A 20,909-nucleotide genomic window follows, 5' to 3' on the forward strand; every position below is an offset into this window, starting at 1 on the left:
CCCAAGAGATGTAGCATCTAACACAACTTAAGTTTCATACATTGACTGATATCAGGTGAGTTTGTCTCAGTTGTCCATTGGTGCATACTGGCAAGGTGAATAAGGTTTAGCTACTTTCCCCTTTTCTGGTTCTTTCCCTTTGGCCAGAGTCACAATGTGACTCTGCTTGATTCACAAATCTTCAAAGTTTCTTTTTTTTTTTCTTTAGTGTTTCCTTTACTTATAGCTTTAGCAATCACACCTTGTTTCCATAGCATTTTCATCATGAGAAAAGTTATATCTGTCAATCTACATATCCTTACATAGGTAGATAAATATTTGAATATTCATATATTTTAGTATAGCCAATTTCTAAGTCTTGGACCATTCAAAAGGCTCCTTCAGACCAAGCAGTAGGGAAATTTAGACTCCTTTGGAATGAGTTCTTTGATGAACTTGTATGCCCAGTGATATAGTCTGTCCAGGAGTGACTTCACTTGCGGTGTAACATCATGCAGGTGTAGCCAGGTAACACTCTGTATATAGAAAAAAAAATGTCATTATTGGAGGATGTTTGCATTATAGGGAATGAGTTTCTTGTTGGGAAAACCCCAGACTCTTCACCTTGTATACATATATGTAAGTATAGTCAAGCTTATGCCAGTTTCTCAATTATCAACCATTCACAAAGAGGTTGATGATGAGCAGTCATTGGCTGCAAGTCAGCTGACTGGCAGGTGTGCGTGTATGTGTACACAAATTCTGTTAAGGCTTGTGGTAAAAGATGTTTTCTATTATTTTTTTACGAACATTGTGGTGATTCTGTATTTATCATTTATTTACCTGTTGTTAAAGTCGAGAAACAGTTATATGCACAGCAATTCGTGAGGCTTTTTCCCTAATCAATCAGGTCTAGATTCTGTGGAATGATGTTATGTCTAATGGAAAGATTCCATTAGTGGTAAAGATTTTGTTTCATACTTTTTACACGAGAAGAACCGAATACTGACATTTCTTGGCCTTTCTTGACACCGTGGTCACTCAAGTAAAGTGCTCTATGTTAAGCAATAGTAATTGTTCCTTACCAGCACTGTTTTATGCCAATTTTATGGATCTCAGAATTTTGTAATATTGTAATATAAGTTTTTGTGTATAAAGAATTATAAATGGAAGACCCCGAATCATCAAAGTTTAGTCATACATCTTTATAGCCATCATAGTATTTTAATACTCAAGTAAATGTTGGTGTTCTGTTCGTAGTTTTATATCAATATGCTACAGTTGCTCAGCAATGTTTTGCAAAATATATAAAAAGTTATTCAGACTAGATTCATTACCCTATTTGACCTTAGGAAAGTTACATGGGACTCCCAATGGAAAGCAGTACATTGCATTGTTTGGGTTCAGATTGGAAGTATATTGTGAATAAGAAATTTACCGAAAAATTACTGCAACAGGTTGTGCTTTTCCTATTTGCATGCAAATACTACTGAGGATTTTAAATACGTCCTAGACAACCATCAATAACGAATGATCGTATATAGTGTGTGTATATCTTGAATCAACTTAGTCTCAACGTGGTAAGGATTATACAATTGGCGGTTGACGGCCATAATGATATCAGGCTGGTTGATAAACACAAAAACCTAAATAACTAACCAACCAATTATAACAATAATGTGTGCATGATGAACCAGTAATACGCCTACAAAGAATTACGGTTTGATTTAGTTCCGAAGTTGAAATTGAAACTATACAGTACATAGGTCAGTAGGAACACTGAAGTAAAAGGAAAGTGAATTAATGTGAATATTAGATGTTATTAGGGGCATGTGAAGTAAGTACCTGTCTCTACTTGAATATATATATATATATATATATATATATATATATATATATATATATATATATATATATATATATATATATAGCATGACAGCTAGAGACTGAGTGTGAACGAATGGGGCCTTTGTTGTCTTTTCTTAGCGCTACCTCGCACACTTGAGGGGGGAGGGGGATGGTATTCCATGTGTGGCGAGGTGGCGATGGGAATGAATAAAGGCAGACAGTGTGAATTTGTGTGCATGGGTATATATGTATGTGTCTGTGTGTGTATATATATATGTGTACATTGAGATGCATAGGTATGTATATTTGCGTGTGTGGACGTGTATGTATATACATGTGTATGGGGGTGGGTTGGGCCATTTCTTTCGTCTGTTTCCTTGCGCTACCTCGCAAACGCGGGAGACAGCGACAAAGCAAAATATATATATATATATATATATATATATATATATATATATATATATATATATATATATATATATATATATTCATGTGAGAAACTGCAGAAGCTGGTGACGGAGTTTGGTAAAGTGTGTGGAAGAAGAAAGTTAAGAGTAAATGTGAATAAGAGCAAGGTTATTAGGTACAGTAGGGTTGAGGGTCAAGTCAATTGGGAGGTGAGTTTGAATGGAGAAAAACTGGAGGAAGTGAAGTGTTTTAGATATCTGGGAGTGGATCTGTCAGCGGATGGAACCATGGAAGCGGAAGTGGATCATAGGGTGGGGGAGGGGGCGAAAATTTTGGGAGCCTCGAAAAATGTGTGGAAGTCGAGAACATTATCCCGGAAAGCAAAAATGGGTATGTTTGAAGGAATAGTGGTTCCAACAATGTTGTATGGTTGCGAGGCGTGGGCTATGGATAGAGTTGTGCGCAGGAGGATGGATGTGCTGGAAATGAGATGTTTGAGGACAATGTGTGGTGTGAGGTGGTTTGATCGAGTAAGTAACGTAAGGGTAAGAGAGATGTGTGGAAATAAAAAGAGCGTGGTTGAGAGAGCAGAAGAGGGTGTTTTGAAATGGTTTGGGCACATGGAGAGAATGAGTGAGGAAAGATTGACCAAGAGGATATATGTGTCGGAGGTGGAGGGAACGAGGAGAAGAGGGAGACCAAATTGGAGGTGGAAAGATGGAGTGAAAAGGATTTTGTGTGATCGGGGCCTGAACATGCAGGAGGGTGAAAGGCGGGCAAGAAATAGAGCGAATTGGAGTGATGTGGTATACAGGGGTTGACGTGCTGTCAGTGGATTGAATCAAGGCATGTGAAGCGTCCGGGGTAAACCATGGAAAGCTGTGTAGGTATGTATATTTGCGTGTGTGGACGTGTGTATGTACATGTGTATGGGGGGGGGTTGGGCCATTTCTTTCGTCTGTTTCCTTGCGCTACCTCGCAAACGCGGGAGACAGCGACAAAGTATTAAAAAAAAAAAAAAAAAAAAAAATTATATATATATATATATATATATATATATAAATATATATATATATATATATATATATATATATATATATATATATATATATATATATATATATATATATCCTTGGTTTCGTATGCCCATATAGAAAATTATGATATATGCCAATGATTATGTAATGCTGTTGAACTTGGTTGAAATATTTAATAATGAAAATTAGATATTCTGAGACAAGAAAAAATAATTTGCACAAAGGTAAGGAAAAAATCCTAAATTTTCTCGACATTATATGGGTAATTGTCTATTATTTCATATGGAAGAATATGTTGTTCAGAAACCAATGCATTATCTTTGTATATCAAAAGAAATTTAGAGATGCTGTATTGTAGATTTGACACTGCTGTATTGTAAAGCATATTTTCGTTGTGTGACTATTTTCCATCTTCCTTTCCTGGATGTTTCCAGCAAACATTAACCATGCAAATGTCTTGTGTTTTGTTATTAGTATGAAATTCGTCTCGGTTGAATGCGGTAGCATTGTGGAATGTATAGTTTTAGGCATTATATGTTTACTGTGTGTACACCTTACACTGTGAAGGAACAAAGTGACAGGTGGTAATTCTGCATTTTTAGGGCGATACTTGGAGAAACGTGTGATTGTTTAGTTTGATAACATAGATCCAACATGGAGGACGCAAGACTAGTTTCTGGTCACTCTGACGTCCAGGAGAGAAATTCATATTTTAGGAGGTAACGGCAGACTTACAACCTTTCTAAGGAGGTATGATATTCAAGTTCTCACTTTCGTAACCCAACTTAGAATTTTATAACTTATTATGATTGTATGTGAAGTGCAACACTTGTTTTTAGAGATCTTTTGTAAATCCGTTATGTTTACAAACTTTTGAAATACGGATTTCAGTCTTTAGACTATGTAGTCTTTTAAAGTTCTTAATAGGTAGAAACTCCTCTTTCCAGAAATGTGTTGTGTTCTCAGATTTTGGCTCGAGACTTCCGTTGCGAGTAGCAGTTTACTCGCTTTTCCATATGGCATATGCGACTGGGTTCGTAAATCTTGCAGCAGATCTTTATTTTCGATGAAGAATAGTTGTTAAACTTTCCAAGATTATTTGTTGTTTTTTCATGTAAGTGGGGAAAAATTATTTGTTAAATATGGAAATTAAGATTTTTCAGTTGTTATTTTGCCGATTAGTGAGCACTGGTTGGTGAAAAAGTATTTTGCCGACTAGATTATTTTCCCGTTTTATTACGGTATTACGTAATTATTGTTTTATGAATACTGATAGCCATACTAATAGCAGTTATGATGAGTGAACTAGTCAGTTTTAATTGTTCTAAGTCAATCAGTCACAGAAGAGCTCATACCCGTTGCCACCTTGAAGTGTTGGCTGTTACATACCCGTTGCCACCTTGAAGTGTTGGCTGTGTTACATACCCGTTGCCACCTTGAAGTGTTGGCTGTGTTACATACCCGTTGCCACCTTGAAGTGTTGGCAGTTAGCGTAAAACATTCATACCAATCACCCTTACGTTGTAACTTAGAACCGGAGAACTCTGCCGCCCTACCCAAGCCAGTCTTAAGGTAACGAAGAGATGGAACAAAGGGAACATAATACTGAAAATTAGATGGTCGGCAAAATACCGTTTAATCCACCGATGCCGACTGGTCGGCAAACTTAGCATTACGTCTATGAAATTATTAGCAATTTTTTTTCATATTTGAAAAGAAAATGCATAAATCGTCGCTCCCTAGCAAACTTAGCATTACGTCTATGAAATGAGAGCAATTTTTTTCATAGTATTTGGAAAGAAAATGCATAAATCGTCGCTCCCCTAGCCGTCCAGTATGTTCCCAGGCTCCGGTTTAGTGTAGGGCTTCAACCACTGTAGTACGATGATGCAGTTTCTGAAACACTATGGTCGACCTTACGGTAAGGCGAAAGCTCTACAGTATTACTCGTAGGTATGATGATTTGACTTTTTACAAGACTAGGAAGGGTCGTTGAAAAGGTCAGGCCATATCATAATAGAATAAGAAATAACCATATATATATATATATATATATATATATATATATATATATATAACAGGTGATTGCTAAAACTTTTCCGTCACCAACTGCCACAATGACTGACACCTCAACTCCCACGTAGCTGGCAGCGCTAAACGTTAAGATAACATCGCCTGAGGGGACTTCACTTGTAGGGATGACCACCAGAATAATGACATTACTGGAGGGAAGACATTATATGTAGGGATGACATCAATATGAATAACATGACCAAGAAAGAGTGACACCTATGTATGACAGGAAAGGTTTCCTTGGTCTTCTGTGAGCGATTTCCTGTCCAGGTCCTTTAATGCTTGGACGAACCCGTCACAGTTTCCTCAGGAAATGTTGAATATCCCCAGCCAAACTGTCCTCAGCGCGAGGACACGACACCTAGAGACAGACGGTACGAACCTCGAGCCTGACGGTACGTCCCTTGGTTATGATGACAGCCTAGCTTAGAAAATAATGAACTTGCCTTATCAGATGGGAAGAAATTATTTGTTAATAGGGAAAATTTAGTTTATCAGTTGTTTTTACTTAGTGAGCATGGTGGTGAAAGTATTTTGACAGTAGTTTTCCGTTTATGAATACGTATTTGAATTGTTTAAAATACTGATACCATATTGTTATGAGTTATGATGAGTGCGTCTTCAATTTGTTGTTCTAGTCAATTCGTCCGGATCATACCCGTTGCGCACCTGAAGTTGGGTCTGTACACGTTGACCACCTTGGAAATTTACTGGCCCCTCTACCCGTTGCCCCCTTTAAGGTTGGCTGTTAAATACCCGTTGCAAACTGAATTTGCCCAGTAGCCGTAAACATTCATACCATCCCTTACGTATGACTAGAACGTGGGAAGTTTCGCCTCTCATCCTCTTAGGGTCACCAAAGAGATGGAAAAGTAACATAATGAAAAGTTTTGAATAGATGTAAGGCAATTACCGTTTAATCAGAGCGACTGGTCGGCAAAATTAGCTTCGTCTATGAATTATGTTTTTGCGTATTGTGAAAAGAATCATGATTGTTAATTGTAGAAACTTAGCATTACGTTTGAAAGAGGAAAGCAATGTCTGAAAGTATTGGGAAAGAAAAGTGCTTGAAATGAGCTTAGGCGATGCATATTTTGGTCCGGTTAGTGTGGGCTCAACCTGTGGTGATGATGCAGTTTTGAAACACTGATGGTCGACTGACGTTAGGTAAGCTTCTACAGTATACGAGATAGATTTGGACGTTTTAAAGGATAGGAAGGGTTAATAGGTCACAATGCATAGGGAATAAGAAGTAACCTTAATATTGATTGATATTTATATAGAATATATGAGAAGTGAATGTTTTAGAATCTTTTCGGTCAAATGCACAGATGGACATGCACACGAGCTAGCGTAGTGGCAGCGCTAGACGTAAGATAAATTGGAGGGACTTACACTTGTGGGTTGACCAGATTCATAAGGAAGAAGTGATGTAAGTATTGTAATGCGTCTAAATGGTGGAATTTTACTATTGCTATGAGGTTAGACTTTGTTAAGGTAGGTTCGCTTGCACTGAATACAGTAAATGTTTGAATATCACAAAAATGACGTGACTACATTTGTTTTTGACAGCTGTTGATACAGCGTCTTAAAAGTTGTGTCTTCACTCGCAGTTTAACTTTGGTTTCTCGTATTCCGGTAACACCTGTTAGCGAGATAGCGTCAAGACCAGAGAACTGAGCCTTAGAGGGAATATTCTCACTTGGCCCCCTTCTCTGTTCCCTTTATCGGAAAATTAAAAACGTTCGGGAAGGATTTCCAGCCCCCGCTCCTTCCCCTTTCAGTCGCCTACGACACGCAGGGAAGACGTGGGAAGTATTCTTTCTCCCTTGTCCCCAGGGATGATATATATATAAAAAAAAAAAAAAAAAAAAAAAATATATATATATATATATATATATATATATATATATATATATATATATATAGATAGATAGATAGATAGATAGATAGATAGATATATATATTTGATACACGATGTAATGAGTGATAAATTTAGTGGTATGTATTGTAAATTCATAAACATCATGGAGGATGTGGAACTTTATGTATTAGTATTTTCGGTAACTGTGAAACTCTAAAAGCCGATAGACTGGAATGTGGCCATTTAGTCACTCAGCTTTTATTTTTCAGAAATATACTCAGATGGGTAAAATAATGTTTAGTACTTACTGAATCGACGTTTTTTTCTCATGTGTAATATTTTATTATTGTCCTATATTTGGAAAACAAATTCTTGTGTAGTACACTTGAATAAGGCACTTGATAGTTTAACTAGTATTCCCTTGACCTTATATCCGTTTCCGTTGACACTTTGCGACGACTTTATCCTTAAGTACCTTACTGTGACATAATCGTTGATCACGCAGACTTGACTCTGGAGTACGACAGTTTAACCCATTGAGTACGATGACTAAATGATCATGAGGGATAAATTCCTCGTACTATAGGAATTGTCATCATAACATAAGGGGCTGTAATAAAAAAAAAAAATGGGTTGTAATGAAGAGGTTAAGTCGAGTACACAAGGGTAGAGTGTGTTTCACAGCTCTTGACAAGAGCCGGCCAAGTGAGGTGAGTGGACCTGCCTGGCAGGTGTCAGGTGGCCAGTGTTAGTATCGCTGGCGGGGTTCCTCAGGAGAAGCGTCCTGACCCGAGTATAGGTTAGCAGCGGTCAGATCTGTGAGAGAAGGCGACGTATCTGATGGCGTGAGGAGGAAGGACCTGGTGAGGAGGGAGCCGTAGCTGGCGTTAGAGAATGCGTCGGGCGAGGATAATAATGTGTGGGGAGCTGCCTCAATTGTGGCGGTGCAGGTGGAGTGGCGGAGATGGGTAGGTGGAGCGGTGGATGATGATGCGGCTAGCGAGGCGACGTCCAAGGTGGCCTGCTCGTAAGATGGCGGCGGGAGGGAGTTGTATGAAGGCGGTCTGTCCCGCGCTCCTGCCCTAGCGCTGGAAACTGACGAACGGCGGGAAGTGGACGCCGTAACCGTGTTGTACATATACGTTGACTGCCGCCGGCTACGAGCGCGGAAGCTGTAAATAATGATGATCATCAGGATGCAAAAGGAGACGAATATTAGGAGGCATGTAGTGACAGGCCAATATACGCCGCTGCCGAAACTAGGTGCGTTGGATGTTTTCGTGTGCGGTCGGCGAGGTGCAGCCGATGTCGGTGGCGGGGTTGTGGTGGAAACGCAGGTTCCATCGTCGTTCGTCAGGCCCCCGGGACAGCCACACCTGCAAGTGGATCACATGGTCGTTAGGGAGAGACTGGGAAGGATGGCAAGTGTCCGTGTCCGAGCAGACTACAAAAGGTATAGAACATTGTTTTGAGAAGCTTTTTCCCTTATTTAGTGACGTACATGATAAGCACTTTCATTTATGTAGTATATATGTGTATATATATGTGTATATATATATATATATATATATATATATATATATATATATATATATATATATATATATATACCCTGGAACACACAACATGAGCTTTCCCTCGACCATCTGCTCACTATAATCACTTCAACCCCACCTGGCACAGCCACCGTAAAAAGATATTTAGACAAAAGTAGAATGGCCAACTTTTATCCAAACTCTATAACTCGTTAGACAACTTCCCATTGCTAGACTTTGCTGTCTCCCATTTCAGTAGCAGCAGCATCCAGAAAAAAACATACATCACGGAAACAGAAAACACATTCTCAGCGTCAACAGTACACGACAAAGCCAAACCACTTTCGATACAATCCCTCCTCAATATGTATGTCATTCAATTCTTTGCATCCGTACTAGATTATTGGAACATGGAATACTACTGTACCCACGGAGATTGTGGAGTTCTCTGCTACTTTTGTTGCTACTTTGTAACCATAAAACATATATTGTAAGAATCTTTTGGAATTACAGGTCAAAGATATTCATAGTTATTTGTTTGAATTTTTATTTCTCATTGTGATCTGAAAGCACTTTTGTATTTTTCCGTTTTGTAGTCATGAGTCGCAATATCTTGCATTTATTGTGAAAAAAGATCAAGAAATCTTATAATGGAATTATTTTCCAACTACGATCTAGTCATTTTGTATCATTACACTTCCATCTGGCCATTTTTTCATATCAAAATGAACCCCTGGGCATCAAAAGTAATTAACCTGGTCAAAAATCAAACTAAATTTTAAAGACCCTTATTTTTTGTCTAATCAGGATACAAGTGAATATGTGTTGGAAATTCAATGAGGTATGACGATTGTATTTATAATTAGTCAAATTACAGCGTGTCAGGTTGTCTTTTTTTTTTCTCATGCTTCAGAAAGAACCACCGTCAGTGCAGTCTTATCTAAAGGCTTACAATATACCCTGAAACTCATGACATGAGCTTCAAGGTCACACAACTGTTGCGTTCCTAAAGACTAACCTGAAAAGTTTTGATATAGAACTTTGAATAGGAAACGATATTTCCTATAACCACCAGTATCACCTGAAGTGTCTTTCAGAATCTAAGAATGAATCTCCTGACATTTTAAAGCAGTATTGAAAATGAATTTTATATAGTAGCGCTGCCTCATGGTGTCTATTCTCCTCCACTTTATATGGTAAAAATGCGATTTTCACACATTTTTACTTTCCATTGTGAGCATTTCCGCAAAATGCAGAGTATACTGTACATATGCCATGTATTTGTCCAAAGTTTGCGGGAATTTCAATCGATAGTTAAGTTGCATTCTCTTCCCTATTATTATTTAGAATCCTCAAGAATGTCACCGGAATTATCGTAATATTTGGCCTCTGGCAGAACCAACACGCGTTATTTGAGGGTTTGCTTTAGATTTGGCAAAAAGTTTTGGAGTTCTGAAGTGCTTCATAAGCCAACCATAGTGTTGTGGGCACACTGAATAGGCTGCTGCACATCATTCATGGTGTTTATGGCACACCTGTAATGTTATTAGGGGCACACGGAGTGGGTTGTCATGAAACACCATGCTAGCAGGTAACTGGCGTGGAACCAGCTCAAATTTCACATTTGAATTCCAGTTTTTACCCCAGATGGCAGAGAGAAAAACATTTCGGCGGTTTCGATCTACAGTGATGGCCTGTCCCGTTGTCGTTTGCTGTATTTGTAACTCGGATGGTACGGATTATAATTTCATGACTCAGGGAATCGATTGACGTTGAGTCCATCGGCATATAGAGATGTTAGTATCGCTGGCTGTGTGACATTGGCGACGATAACCTTGGATATTCAGCAGTTATCGTTTACTCCGTATCTATTAAGTAGCGTTCGCGATGTGGAAGCATTGCTTGCTTTCAAGTAACGTCCGCGATATGGAAGTATCGTTTAAGTAGCGTTCACGATGTGAATATCTTAAACTTTGCATTAAGTAGCGTTCGCGTTGTGGTTATCTTTATCCTTGTATCAAGGAGCGTTCTCGATGTGCAGGTATCCGTTGGTCTTGTCTGTTCAGTAGCGTTCGCGATGACAGGGACTGTTTGCATCACTGTATTCACTTTGTGATTGAGGAGCGCCTGGAGGCGACGTATCTGTAATGGAAAAGCCGATTGAGGGCGACAGCGGGGAAGTCGTGGCGAGGCCTGAGCTATAACTGGCTTCTGAAGATGTATCAGGCGATGGTAAGGAGCGAGGCTCCTCGGCGTCAGCAACGGAGCTCTCTTTCTGTCGAGGGATGAGTGGTATATCTGAGGCTGGACTGGAGATTGTGGCGACGTACTGAGTCGCCTGCTCGTAGGAGGGAGGAGGCAGAGAGTTGTAGGAGGGCGGGGCGTCCCTGTCGCCGATGGTAGACAAGTCTTGCAGGCTGGCGATGGAAGGTCGGCGGGAGCTTGGATTGGCTTCCTCACCTAGCCTCACAGCCCCTCGATGACTTCGAATATAGAAATGATAAGCCGAGAAAAGAAGAAGGGCAATAAATATCACGATGAGCAACAGGACAATCACGGTGTTGTAGTCCTTTCGCGGGATTTTCCTAGGCTGTTCCGAGGACTGGTCAATAGAGCCTGTGAAGGCAGGTATTGTGGGCGGCCGAGGCTTAGCAGAGTAGATGCAGGATCCGTCGGCCAGCTTGATGCCGTATGGGCAACGACACCTGCAAGATGGTCCAGTATTAGTCCCGCTTGAATAATGTTTTTCTGCGTCGTCCAATTTTCTTTTCGCTTTTAACGCCCATCAGTAAGAGTTTATGTTCTAGACAGCAATAATATACTGACTACACGTGCATACAACAGGAATTTTATTCAATTTCATTCTTAACGTTCTGATAAGCTCGTATATTACCAGGTGAACTAAAATTATCTTTGGAGTTTTGTGATCGGATCTGCTTACAGTTGAAAATCCACATCATGCATAGTACCTGATTGCATTCGTGATCGCTGATCTTACTTATTCTTAGTGATTTCATGTCATTATGATCTTGAATATTATTTGTCCATATATCATTTTAGCAAGTATGATATATTAGGCACTCAAAACTGTAACCCTTATTTTTTCATAGTTTGTGGTTTAAAATGCACGAGGATGAGAATATTTTTAACCACCATTTGACATTCAATAACTAGAAAAGTTTATATCTTATTGTTGTCTCGCTCTTAGCTTCAGCCCCACTTTTAGTTCTGTAACCTACTGATCAGCTGGTCAACCTCACTTGACGCATGGGGACGACTGGAACTCACCTTTCGTTGTAGCAGACTAGGCGGGCGTCGAGGCGGGAGCATTGTTCGTCGACCCTACACGGCTCCCCCGACCGCCGCACCGCCAGACATGCACCCCTAGGTTCCCTCACGAAGTCCTTCCGGCAGTGGCATTCTTGCTGGTCCTTGCAAAACTCCCCAGGGGAACAGTCTTTATGGAACTGAGGGGGAGAGAAGGAATTCCATAAGCACGACGGCGCGACTCTTGATCACGATGGTATAACCCTTGGGTATGATGGCCTGGTCCAGACCGCCATCCCCAGGGGTCGTACCGGCATACTGTAATGAAAGCAGTAATTTGAAAAAAAAAAAGTTTGTCAAGGCAATACACAGGTTCCGAAGGATGTTTTAACTCAAGGATTTTCGGACATCTTTAAGTGAGGTATATTGCTTAGATATAAGCATGTGTATTACATGGGAAAAACATCATTGACGAGTGTGTTTGAAAGAGTGATGCGGGATACGGAAAATGTTTAAGATTGCTAGGAACGTACGCGAGAAAAGACTATCAAAACGAAGCCGGTAATCCGTTTCTTCCGTGTTGAATGACAAGCGGCGATATTTTCGACACAATTAGATATTTTCAATTCAAAGTTTTATTCTTAAGAGAAAAGGGACTCCATCAAAACGAACGGTGAGAAGCGTAATTAGATTGCTTTGATACTCATATTTAAGCTAATCTTGTTCAAGGGAGGACAAAATTCCTCCAAGTGTGCCCCGAGCTAACCGTGCCAAGGTCAGTTTTGGAAGGAATTTCTCATGATTGTTCGTAGCCGCTTTGCCATGCTTATGGAGGGGGTGGAAAGATATACAGCACAGATTATTACTATTTGCGTTATATATATATATATATATATATATATATATATATATATATATATATATATATATATATATATATATATATATTTCTTTTTCTTTTCTTTCAAACTATTCGCCATTTTCCGCGTTAGCAGGGTAGCGTTAAGAACAGAGGACTGGGCCTCTGAGGGAGTAGCCTTACCTGGCCTCGTTCTTTACTGTTAAGTATGCACACACTTCAGCCAGTGTCAGGTACCCATTTCATCGACCATCCCTTAGTGAAGGATGAACAGCTGGATGGATTGTGGACCGGGATCCACGGATAGGATTCGAACCTATGCGGGCTTTATCCCAGGCGGCCCTTGCATGCGCAACATTCAGTAATATAATCGCTACTCTATGATGTCTGCTAAGATGCTGGGAGATTAAAAAAAAAAAAATCATAAATGAAGGTATGTTAACGAGAAACCCCAGAACAACAAATGCGGTAAATTTGCCAAATTAAGAGGGCCACTTTCACAAGTTTTTAAGGATCGTGAATTAAGATGTAGAAAATGTTCACAGTCACACATTATGGATAACACGTTTTTGAGAGCGGCAGTAAAGTGAGCGATTTTGCCAGATCGCTGTTAGACATCTCGTGTGATTCCACTGATGTATCCTGATTTACTATAGCTAGGACCCGCTTTAGGCATCTAGTGTGATACTCGTGCTGTATCCTTTACAATAACTAGGACGTACAGTCTCTTTTTTTCTCGTAGGTCCACATTTGACACACCGTTGTACATATTTTGTTCTCAGCCAAACAGTTTGATAGCTAGACGTTGCCCATCGCTTTAGCTTTTACATTTGATTTCCACTGTAATCAGCTCACCCACATAACGGTATACACCCTACTCCATACGCCTAGGGAAGATATATGCCATCAGTTAACCAATTGATTTCTCACCAAAGTTTGTCTTAGTGATGGCCATGTTGATCTAGCACGACGGCACGACCCTTGGGTCTGATGGCTTAGCCTTTCACTTGACCGCTGAAGGTCAGGTGAAATTCCTCGCCATCGTACTCATGAGATATACCGTCGTGCTCGTGTAATGCTCAAGAGCTTAACCATTGTGTCCAAGGGTAGTTAGTATCTTCGTGCTTTAGAAGTCGCTTGTGGTCGAGATGAGTGGTCTTATATGATGAAAAAAATTTTCCATATTTATTTTTGCTACCAAACGTCACAGTAAAGGACGAAGGAATCCTTCCCTTTGGGACGAAGATCCTTGCAGAATGATTAAGATGATCTCACAAATTCAACAGTTAGATTACTGAAGTGAAATATTTTGATAAGTGTACTTCACGATGGATATTGTACATATTACTAAAAAAAAAAACTGCTGTAAGGTTATGCTTGCATTCACGCATACGCAAGCAAACGTTTCACACACTCACTTGGCAATGCCTGGCGATGGGGTAGGAAGAGGAACTCCTAAGCATCATCATGGCGACACAAACCGTCGCCAGCACCACACGGGACCACCACCCCTGGGGACGCACCTGTGCGCCCGCACCGCCCATGGGTGGGTGATATATGGGTGTTACGAGGCACTGGCGTGAGGGCGTCTGGGGTTATAGGGGGTAGAAGGGGGTAGATTATATCTAGGGAGTGGAAAACATGTATAAACATCCAAGGAAATCGAGGACTTGTGTTTGTATTTGGGGGAAAACCTTAAAGGTCGACGGGAAGAGATGGAGATGAGTTTCTTTTTGGAAGACCAGTAGGATATATGGAAGTTAATTGGTATATCAACAGACAGTGGAAGGCTATGTTTTATGATTAGTGTAACGAATGATACGGAAATTATTAGTATCTTATGGAAATATACTGAGACAGGGGCTAGTGAGGCTCTGATCAATTGTTGGGTGGAGTGGACAAGTCCGGGGTGTATGGTGTGAGCAGGGGGTTGGGGGTGGAGGTCAATGCTGCCCGCAATCGATGTTCCTCAGGTTTAGGCTACCACCCGTGCTAGTGGTAGCAGTAGGTTTTGACTGCACCGTTGGCCAGATCATTCATGATGTATCACTTGTACTGGTGTAGTTAAAACCCCACAGAGGAACGTCTCCTTATTCGAAGGAAGTATTCTTGTTGCACTAGACAAGGAACCTAAAGCCGGTATAAGAACCACATCTCTTTATCAAACTTTCTTCTCGGTTCATCGTCCAGGACGGAAAAAGTTTTTGCATTTCATGGTGCATTTTCTGTTACAAATAATTCACAATGGTGTACGTAACCGACCTCACAAGGAACACTTCAATTCCTTAAACACAGGAGGAATCCTTGGGCCGTGGCCCTTCTTGCTACACAACTGTTGCATCGTCACACAACATCAGTCACTAACTTAGATTTACTTATTTATTCGTCAACTAACCCCTCTTGCCACCACAGAAAACATTAGTAACTTAATGAATGAGACTTTGCTTGGGATTCATGAATGTACTTCTGGTTTGTTTTGCGGTTAAGTTCCGTGGCTTTGTTGTCTACATGTACAGCACCCAGTCATGTGGAGGCTAAGCTACGACTGCCACTGCTCCTGCGCACCCTACCTTACTAGGTGTCTATGGAACAACTAGTAGATGGCAACTTCCTTATTTACATTGGTATATATATTTATCATTTTCTTCGCTTCGGGAAGATTCCCCCCACTGAGGAGATAGATGTACCAGCAAAGTCTAGCGAGATTAGAGAGTTGTATTAATGTCAGTAAAGTTGGAATCCAAATTGTTTTTGTAGAGGTGGCAACCTCTGGCATGGATCGGCTTATGACTAAATCATACCAAAGTTTACCGGTCGTTCAGGTACAGACTTCTGGTGGTTCTTTCATGAGAGTTCAAGTGGAATATGAACTAAGTATGATGCATGAAAATTTGCTGAGTGGCATTGGTAACGTCAGAGTGTGCAGTATCGAAATCTGATTGTTTTCCTTGAGACCCATCAAGTAAACCTAACCTTTTCACGAAATGATAGGAATCATGATTTAGAATGCTTAGGCCAACATTCTGGACAAGGAGAGATAACATTCCTTTTAAGTGGGTAATTATATATTGATGGTACAATTTTGAAAAGCATTTTAAACTCTGGACAGGGAAACTCAACCACCTTTGCTGTTTCAGGGATAGTGAAAATTATACAAATAATCTTGAGGTCCATTCATATAGCCAAGAAATGATTTCAATTCAGAAATTCATATAGTTTGAATTTCTCCGCGTTGCAACATGTTGATGTTGTTGGTGGGGTCACCATAGCAACGGGTAATATGGCGGGCAAACATTGGTGAGCAGACTAATCAAGAGGATTGGTTATGCGGGCTCAATCAATGGCCGACCCGCTTACCATTATCATAAAACACCCCAACTATTGGCAGGTGAGACAGATATTTGGATTTGACGCAAAAATGTAATATCGCATGGAAGATGATGCAGTCGTGCTATAGTGACAAAATATGCTATATGACTTTACCACCCAACAAATAGTGAAGTTTCACTGGAGGAGTCACAGAATGTTCCACCTCATACAGGTTTGCTTTGGCACAGACAATAAGAATCATATACTTTGAATTGATTTTCATCTGTGATCACGATTTGGAATATATTAAGAAAATGAACGTAATTCTATAGCTGTTTCAGGTGTTTGATTATTTCTCTTTTATTTTACATTAATGAAAGTTAGAGGCAGATATGCTTAAAAGTGAAAAAATTAATGCAGGGTATGTAGAAATTTACTTGTAAAGTAAATTGGCATAGAATATGCTTTGAGGGGAAGTACATTAACTGGATAGTACTGTAAGGAATGTTTTAAGAATGTGATTGAATTGATTGTTACTAAACGTATTCCTTCGTTCTGTATACTACTATTACTAATGATATCATTTTCCATCCTTGAGTGCAGCAATAGTGCCAGAGAGGCGAAACGCATATATTCCATTCATATTTCATTTTACTTCGAAAATGAGAATATTTCATAGCAAACTTTTTCATTAATAAAGCAAAACTACCAGACCACACTATTTCCCCAAAAGATTATGTCATGAACTGAATCCAAAATGAAATTCTGATTATATAGGAAGGCATGAAGGGAAATTTTGGCTAAACTTCTAAGTAACATTTATTCTAATTTGAAATTTTTTGGTAAAATTCATCTATTTGTTTTCAGATTTGTTCGGTAGTGGGGTTTTGGGCAACTATCTACCAGAGTTATTTAAAGCCGTCTTATATCAAACTTTAGCCAACAGTCGAAAACTTGTGAATACCTTCTTCAGCTGTTCAAGTTATTTCTAAGACCACATACACTTTATCGTCGTGTATTTGATCTTGAGACGTATTTTTTAATTGGTTAGATGGAAATTGGCTGCTTGGGCTTAAGATATGTCACCTGCCAAAGTCATTGAGGCCGTCAACGCCAAGAGGAAGCGGAATATCTTTAACATCTGGTACTGAAGATTATTCTAAGACGACATGCACATTTAGTGTGTACGTGGCCGTTAAACTTGTATTCCATTTGCCATGAACAAACGCTATGTATCACGTGTACCTCTGTTTTCGTCGAAAATGTTGTTGTAGGCAAAATTGAAGTGATTTTTATTTCTAGGATATCATTTTGAAGTTAATTTCTCTAATTGTTTGTATAATAAAGACTTACTTTTGGCTGTATCTTCTCCCACAGTATGCCTGGTACTGAGGCGACCTCAGCACCGCCACGCGGCCAGAAGCAGAACCCTGGAGGCAAGAAGGCTGGCTCCAAGAACCCGGACAAGAAGGGCGAGAAAGGCAGCAAGAAGAAATCCAAAAAGAAATCGGCCAAGGAAGCAGCTGGGGGTTAGTAGTGCAAGTCGCAGATAAATGGTATAATCTAAGTTTACGGTTTGTAGTATATTATTATTATTATTATTATTATTATTATTATTATTATTATTATTATTATTATCATTATTATTATTATTATTGAGCTTTCGGTGAATAGCCATGACTGCGTTGTTATTGTACTGGACACAGTTAACCCTTGTCCAAATGTACAGCTTATAGTCATCTTTAAGGATTGTTTTTTATCACTCATTACTTCTAACCATGTAAGGCCTACTTCATAGTCATTCCCAGTGGGATGCGAGCCTTCCACCTATTCATACAATGAATCCTCCTAGTGTCGGTCCTCCATCTCTTTATATATGTTCATGCGTATCTCAGGTCTCTGTCCCTCTCTCTATATACATGAACTTACATACCTCAGATTTTTCTCCATCTTTGTAAATGTACTTTTATGTCAGGTTTCTCTTCATATTTGCAGACGTTAGTCCACAGTCTGGTCATGTCAGGTTTTTGATAATGTTTTTCTTGTGATGTGAGTGTTAGATCTGTCAGTTCAATAAAAATCCTTCATTGATTTCAAGTACACCATTGAGGTTTCTCGATGTTCTTGCCTTTTCTTTAGCTATCCTTGTCAGATAATCTTAAGTGCTTTCTACATATTATTTTCTGATCTCTAGATATTCTTTTGATGTTTCTAAAAACCCTTTTTTTGATGTCTTGATGTCTAGTTCAGGTCTTTAAATGTCCTTGTATAGTCTCTAAATAATTAAATCAGGTCTCTAAGACATATAAATCCTATCACCTAGATCTTTAAATGCCCTTGTTAAGTATATGAATAACCCTGTTAGGTTTCTAACTACCTTATCGTACCCTTTCCATCATCCATATATATTCGCTCGATCACGACTGTACGACCCTTGGAAATAATGGCCTGGCCTTTGATCCAAAGTTTATAGGTCATCCAAGGGTCGTACCGTCATAGTTATTTTTTTTTTTTTCTCTACCTTCGCCTCTTTGACAGGGCGAGTCCATGTGGACATCCTGGGGGAGACTGCCATGCAGAACGCCCTCTACATCTGCCACAGTGTCCAGGAACTTCTCTACTGGCGTGGGTACCAGTGGGCCCCCGGGGGCAAGAAACAAAAAGGCAAGAAGGGCAAGAAAGGAAGATAGAGAAGAATGAAATAACAATGGTGGAAAGGAGAAGTCAGGGGGTGATCAAACCGTTGTAGATTTTTATTGAATGATTGATGTAGGGTAGATGTAGACTACTGGGCAAAAAGTGCCGTAGGGTAGATGTAGAGTATTGGGCAGAAAGTGCTGTAAGATAGGAAGTAGAGAAGAATGAAAATTACTTATTGTAAATAGCTAGTATAGTAGAAAAAAAGTAGTGATTGGAAATTATGTAAGGTTTAGAATAATGATTAGTAAAGTAGTAAGTAGTACAGTAGTAAAGTTCAAATTGCAGTGGTCGGGAATTTATAAGGAGGGGAAAGTAGTAGATGAAAATGGTAAGAAGTAGTGATTGAAAAGTGGAGGCTGGAAAGTAGTGATTGGGAAGAAATATGAAAGGCAAAAACAGTAGTAACATTTAGAGAATAAAGAGATGAAAGGAGTGATCGGAAAAATAAAGTTGTATCGTGAAAAAGTAATGATTTTAAGGAAAAACAATAAAGCAAATATAGACTACAAGAATATGAAAATAAAGCAACAGTGGAAGAAAGTAGTGAAGCGAAAAGCAGAGAACCTTACAAAGTTTGGGCAATCTATTCCTTACTGTGTTTTAGTTTCATTCTGACGTTTTCTTATAGAACATTTGGTTCGAATTGTCATGATTCCGTACCTGGATCACATCGGTACCTCATCGCGATTGCATTTATGGAACAAGCAAATTACGAGTAATCGAGAAGCCTATTAACAATAACCCAGTCGAAGGGAAGAGTTACTTTGTACTAGTGAAATGGAAATGTTGATTGGTATTATTGTGATTCCAGGTTGTTGGGTACAAGCGGCTGTGATATTCTATGTCAATTTACTGATTTATTTAATTTGCCAATATGATTGTTCAGATAGAATATGGTTTCCCGTTACATGTCTTTATCTAGTCAGCAACACTTTAGCTTCATTATAATCAGCTTGTATATTTGGGCATTAATTAGGTAATGGCCTTTTGCATGTGGCCTTTTATGTATCATAGTTATATACTTCCCCATTTGCGTAGTTTAGATGGCCATTTACGTAGATGCTTCTTAGTTTAGGTTTCATTGGCCATTTACTCAACAGAGATGTTTGCTTTTTCATTTACTTAGCTAAGGAGAAAAACAGTCGTGCCTGTGCTATATATGATCCAGCATAATCTTGTGTTGTTAAAAGAGTAGTGAGTTACGCAGGTGAACTTATTAGACTGAGCAGTAACCAGTGAAATCACTCCTACATAGGTCAATAACTGTGCATAGGGAAGAAGCCATTTTTGAGACTGATAGGATATTCCTGCATGAGAGTATATTGTTATGTATACTATTTCTGCACGGGAGTACATTACCTTGTATATTATTCCTGCATGTCATTATATGGTTTAGTAAACATGTCAGTTTGTGTCTTACCTTTCTTTGTTCCTGTTCTCTAAAATCTCTACCTTCTTGTTCTGCCGTATTATCTTTCTTTGCTGATGAACCTCGTTCGTAATTGATGTGATTAATGTCTTTACATGTTATTTTTTCGAAGTATATATATATATATATATATATATATATATATATATATATATATATATATATATATATAGAGAGAGAGAGAGAGAGAGAGAGAGAGAGAGAGAGAGAGCTTGCTGAAGTGTATTAAGAATTCACATTCTTGCGGTTTCAAAACCCAGTGTATATTTCGCATTTCTGCACGTTTAAAATGACAGCACAAAATCAAAACATCTCGAGTAGATCCGAGTAACGGTAACTTCAAATATGGCACAGATCGCCACCCGTCAACCTCCAGCAAGTCTGGGTAAAGGTTAACCTTGCGTCGTTATATGTTAATGGTAAAATATTCATTATATCAGAATGTATGACGTTTTAAAAGGGCTACTAAATGGCTATATCATACGGAACCAAAGTTGGTGCGGTGCCGGGCATGGTGGACAGAGCCCTGAATTATGTAGAGGGGTTGTTGGATGATGGCGTAGGATGTTGGTGGCTTAGAAAGGTCAGCTAACCCTGAACT

The 20,909-nt window shown here is 39.3% G+C and overlaps 2 protein-coding genes across 2 annotated transcripts; one reads left to right on the plus strand and one right to left on the minus strand.

Moving 5' to 3' along the window:
• The first annotated feature begins 8,405 nt into the window (after positions 1-8,405).
• LOC139751081 (uncharacterized) lies at positions 8,406-20,293 on the plus strand. Its single transcript, XM_071666185.1, has 3 exons — positions 8,406-8,662; positions 17,557-17,708; positions 18,718-20,293. Exons 1-3 carry the CDS (start codon positions 8,406-8,408, stop codon positions 18,867-18,869), a joined length of 561 nt encoding a protein of 186 aa, XP_071522286.1. The 3' UTR covers positions 18,870-20,293.
• Positions 8,870-15,401, minus strand: LOC139751236 (uncharacterized). Its single transcript, XM_071666467.1, has 3 exons — positions 14,289-15,401; positions 12,033-12,211; positions 8,870-11,449 (listed from the first exon to the last, which is right to left on the minus strand). The coding sequence occupies exons 1-3, from the start codon at positions 14,412-14,414 to the stop codon at positions 10,807-10,809; spliced, it is 948 nt and encodes a 315-aa protein (XP_071522568.1). The 5' UTR covers positions 14,415-15,401; the 3' UTR covers positions 8,870-10,806.
• Positions 20,294-20,909: the final 616 nt, after the last annotated feature.

This window comes from Panulirus ornatus, chromosome 11, assembly GCF_036320965.1.
Source record: "Panulirus ornatus isolate Po-2019 chromosome 11, ASM3632096v1, whole genome shotgun sequence".
NCBI lineage: Eukaryota > Metazoa > Arthropoda > Malacostraca > Decapoda > Palinuridae > Panulirus > Panulirus ornatus.

What these genes read in the sequence shown, in the direction of transcription:
- LOC139751236 (XM_071666467.1), bottom strand. Translation starts at nt 14,414, where the DNA reads ATGGGCGGTGCGGGCGCACAGGTGCGTCCCCAGGGGTGGTGGTCCCGT. An exon ending in CCATCGCCAGGCATTGCCAA is followed by an intron (nt 12,212 to 14,288) that starts GTGAGTGTGTGA and finishes TCTCCCCCTCAG; the next exon opens with TTCCATAAAGACTGTTCCCC. An exon ending in CTAGTCTGCTACAACGAAAG is followed by an intron (nt 11,450 to 12,032) that starts GTGAGTTCCAGT and finishes ACCATCTTGCAG; the next exon opens with GTGTCGTTGCCCATACGGCA.
- LOC139751081 (XM_071666185.1), top strand. Translation starts at nt 8,406, where the DNA reads ATGCAAAAGGAGACGAATATTAGGAGGCATGTAGTGACAGGCCAATAT. An exon ending in GTCCGAGCAGACTACAAAAG is followed by an intron (nt 8,663 to 17,556) that starts GTATAGAACATT and finishes CTTCTCCCACAG; the next exon opens with TATGCCTGGTACTGAGGCGA. An exon ending in GGCCAAGGAAGCAGCTGGGG is followed by an intron (nt 17,709 to 18,717) that starts GTTAGTAGTGCA and finishes CCTCTTTGACAG; the next exon opens with GGCGAGTCCATGTGGACATC.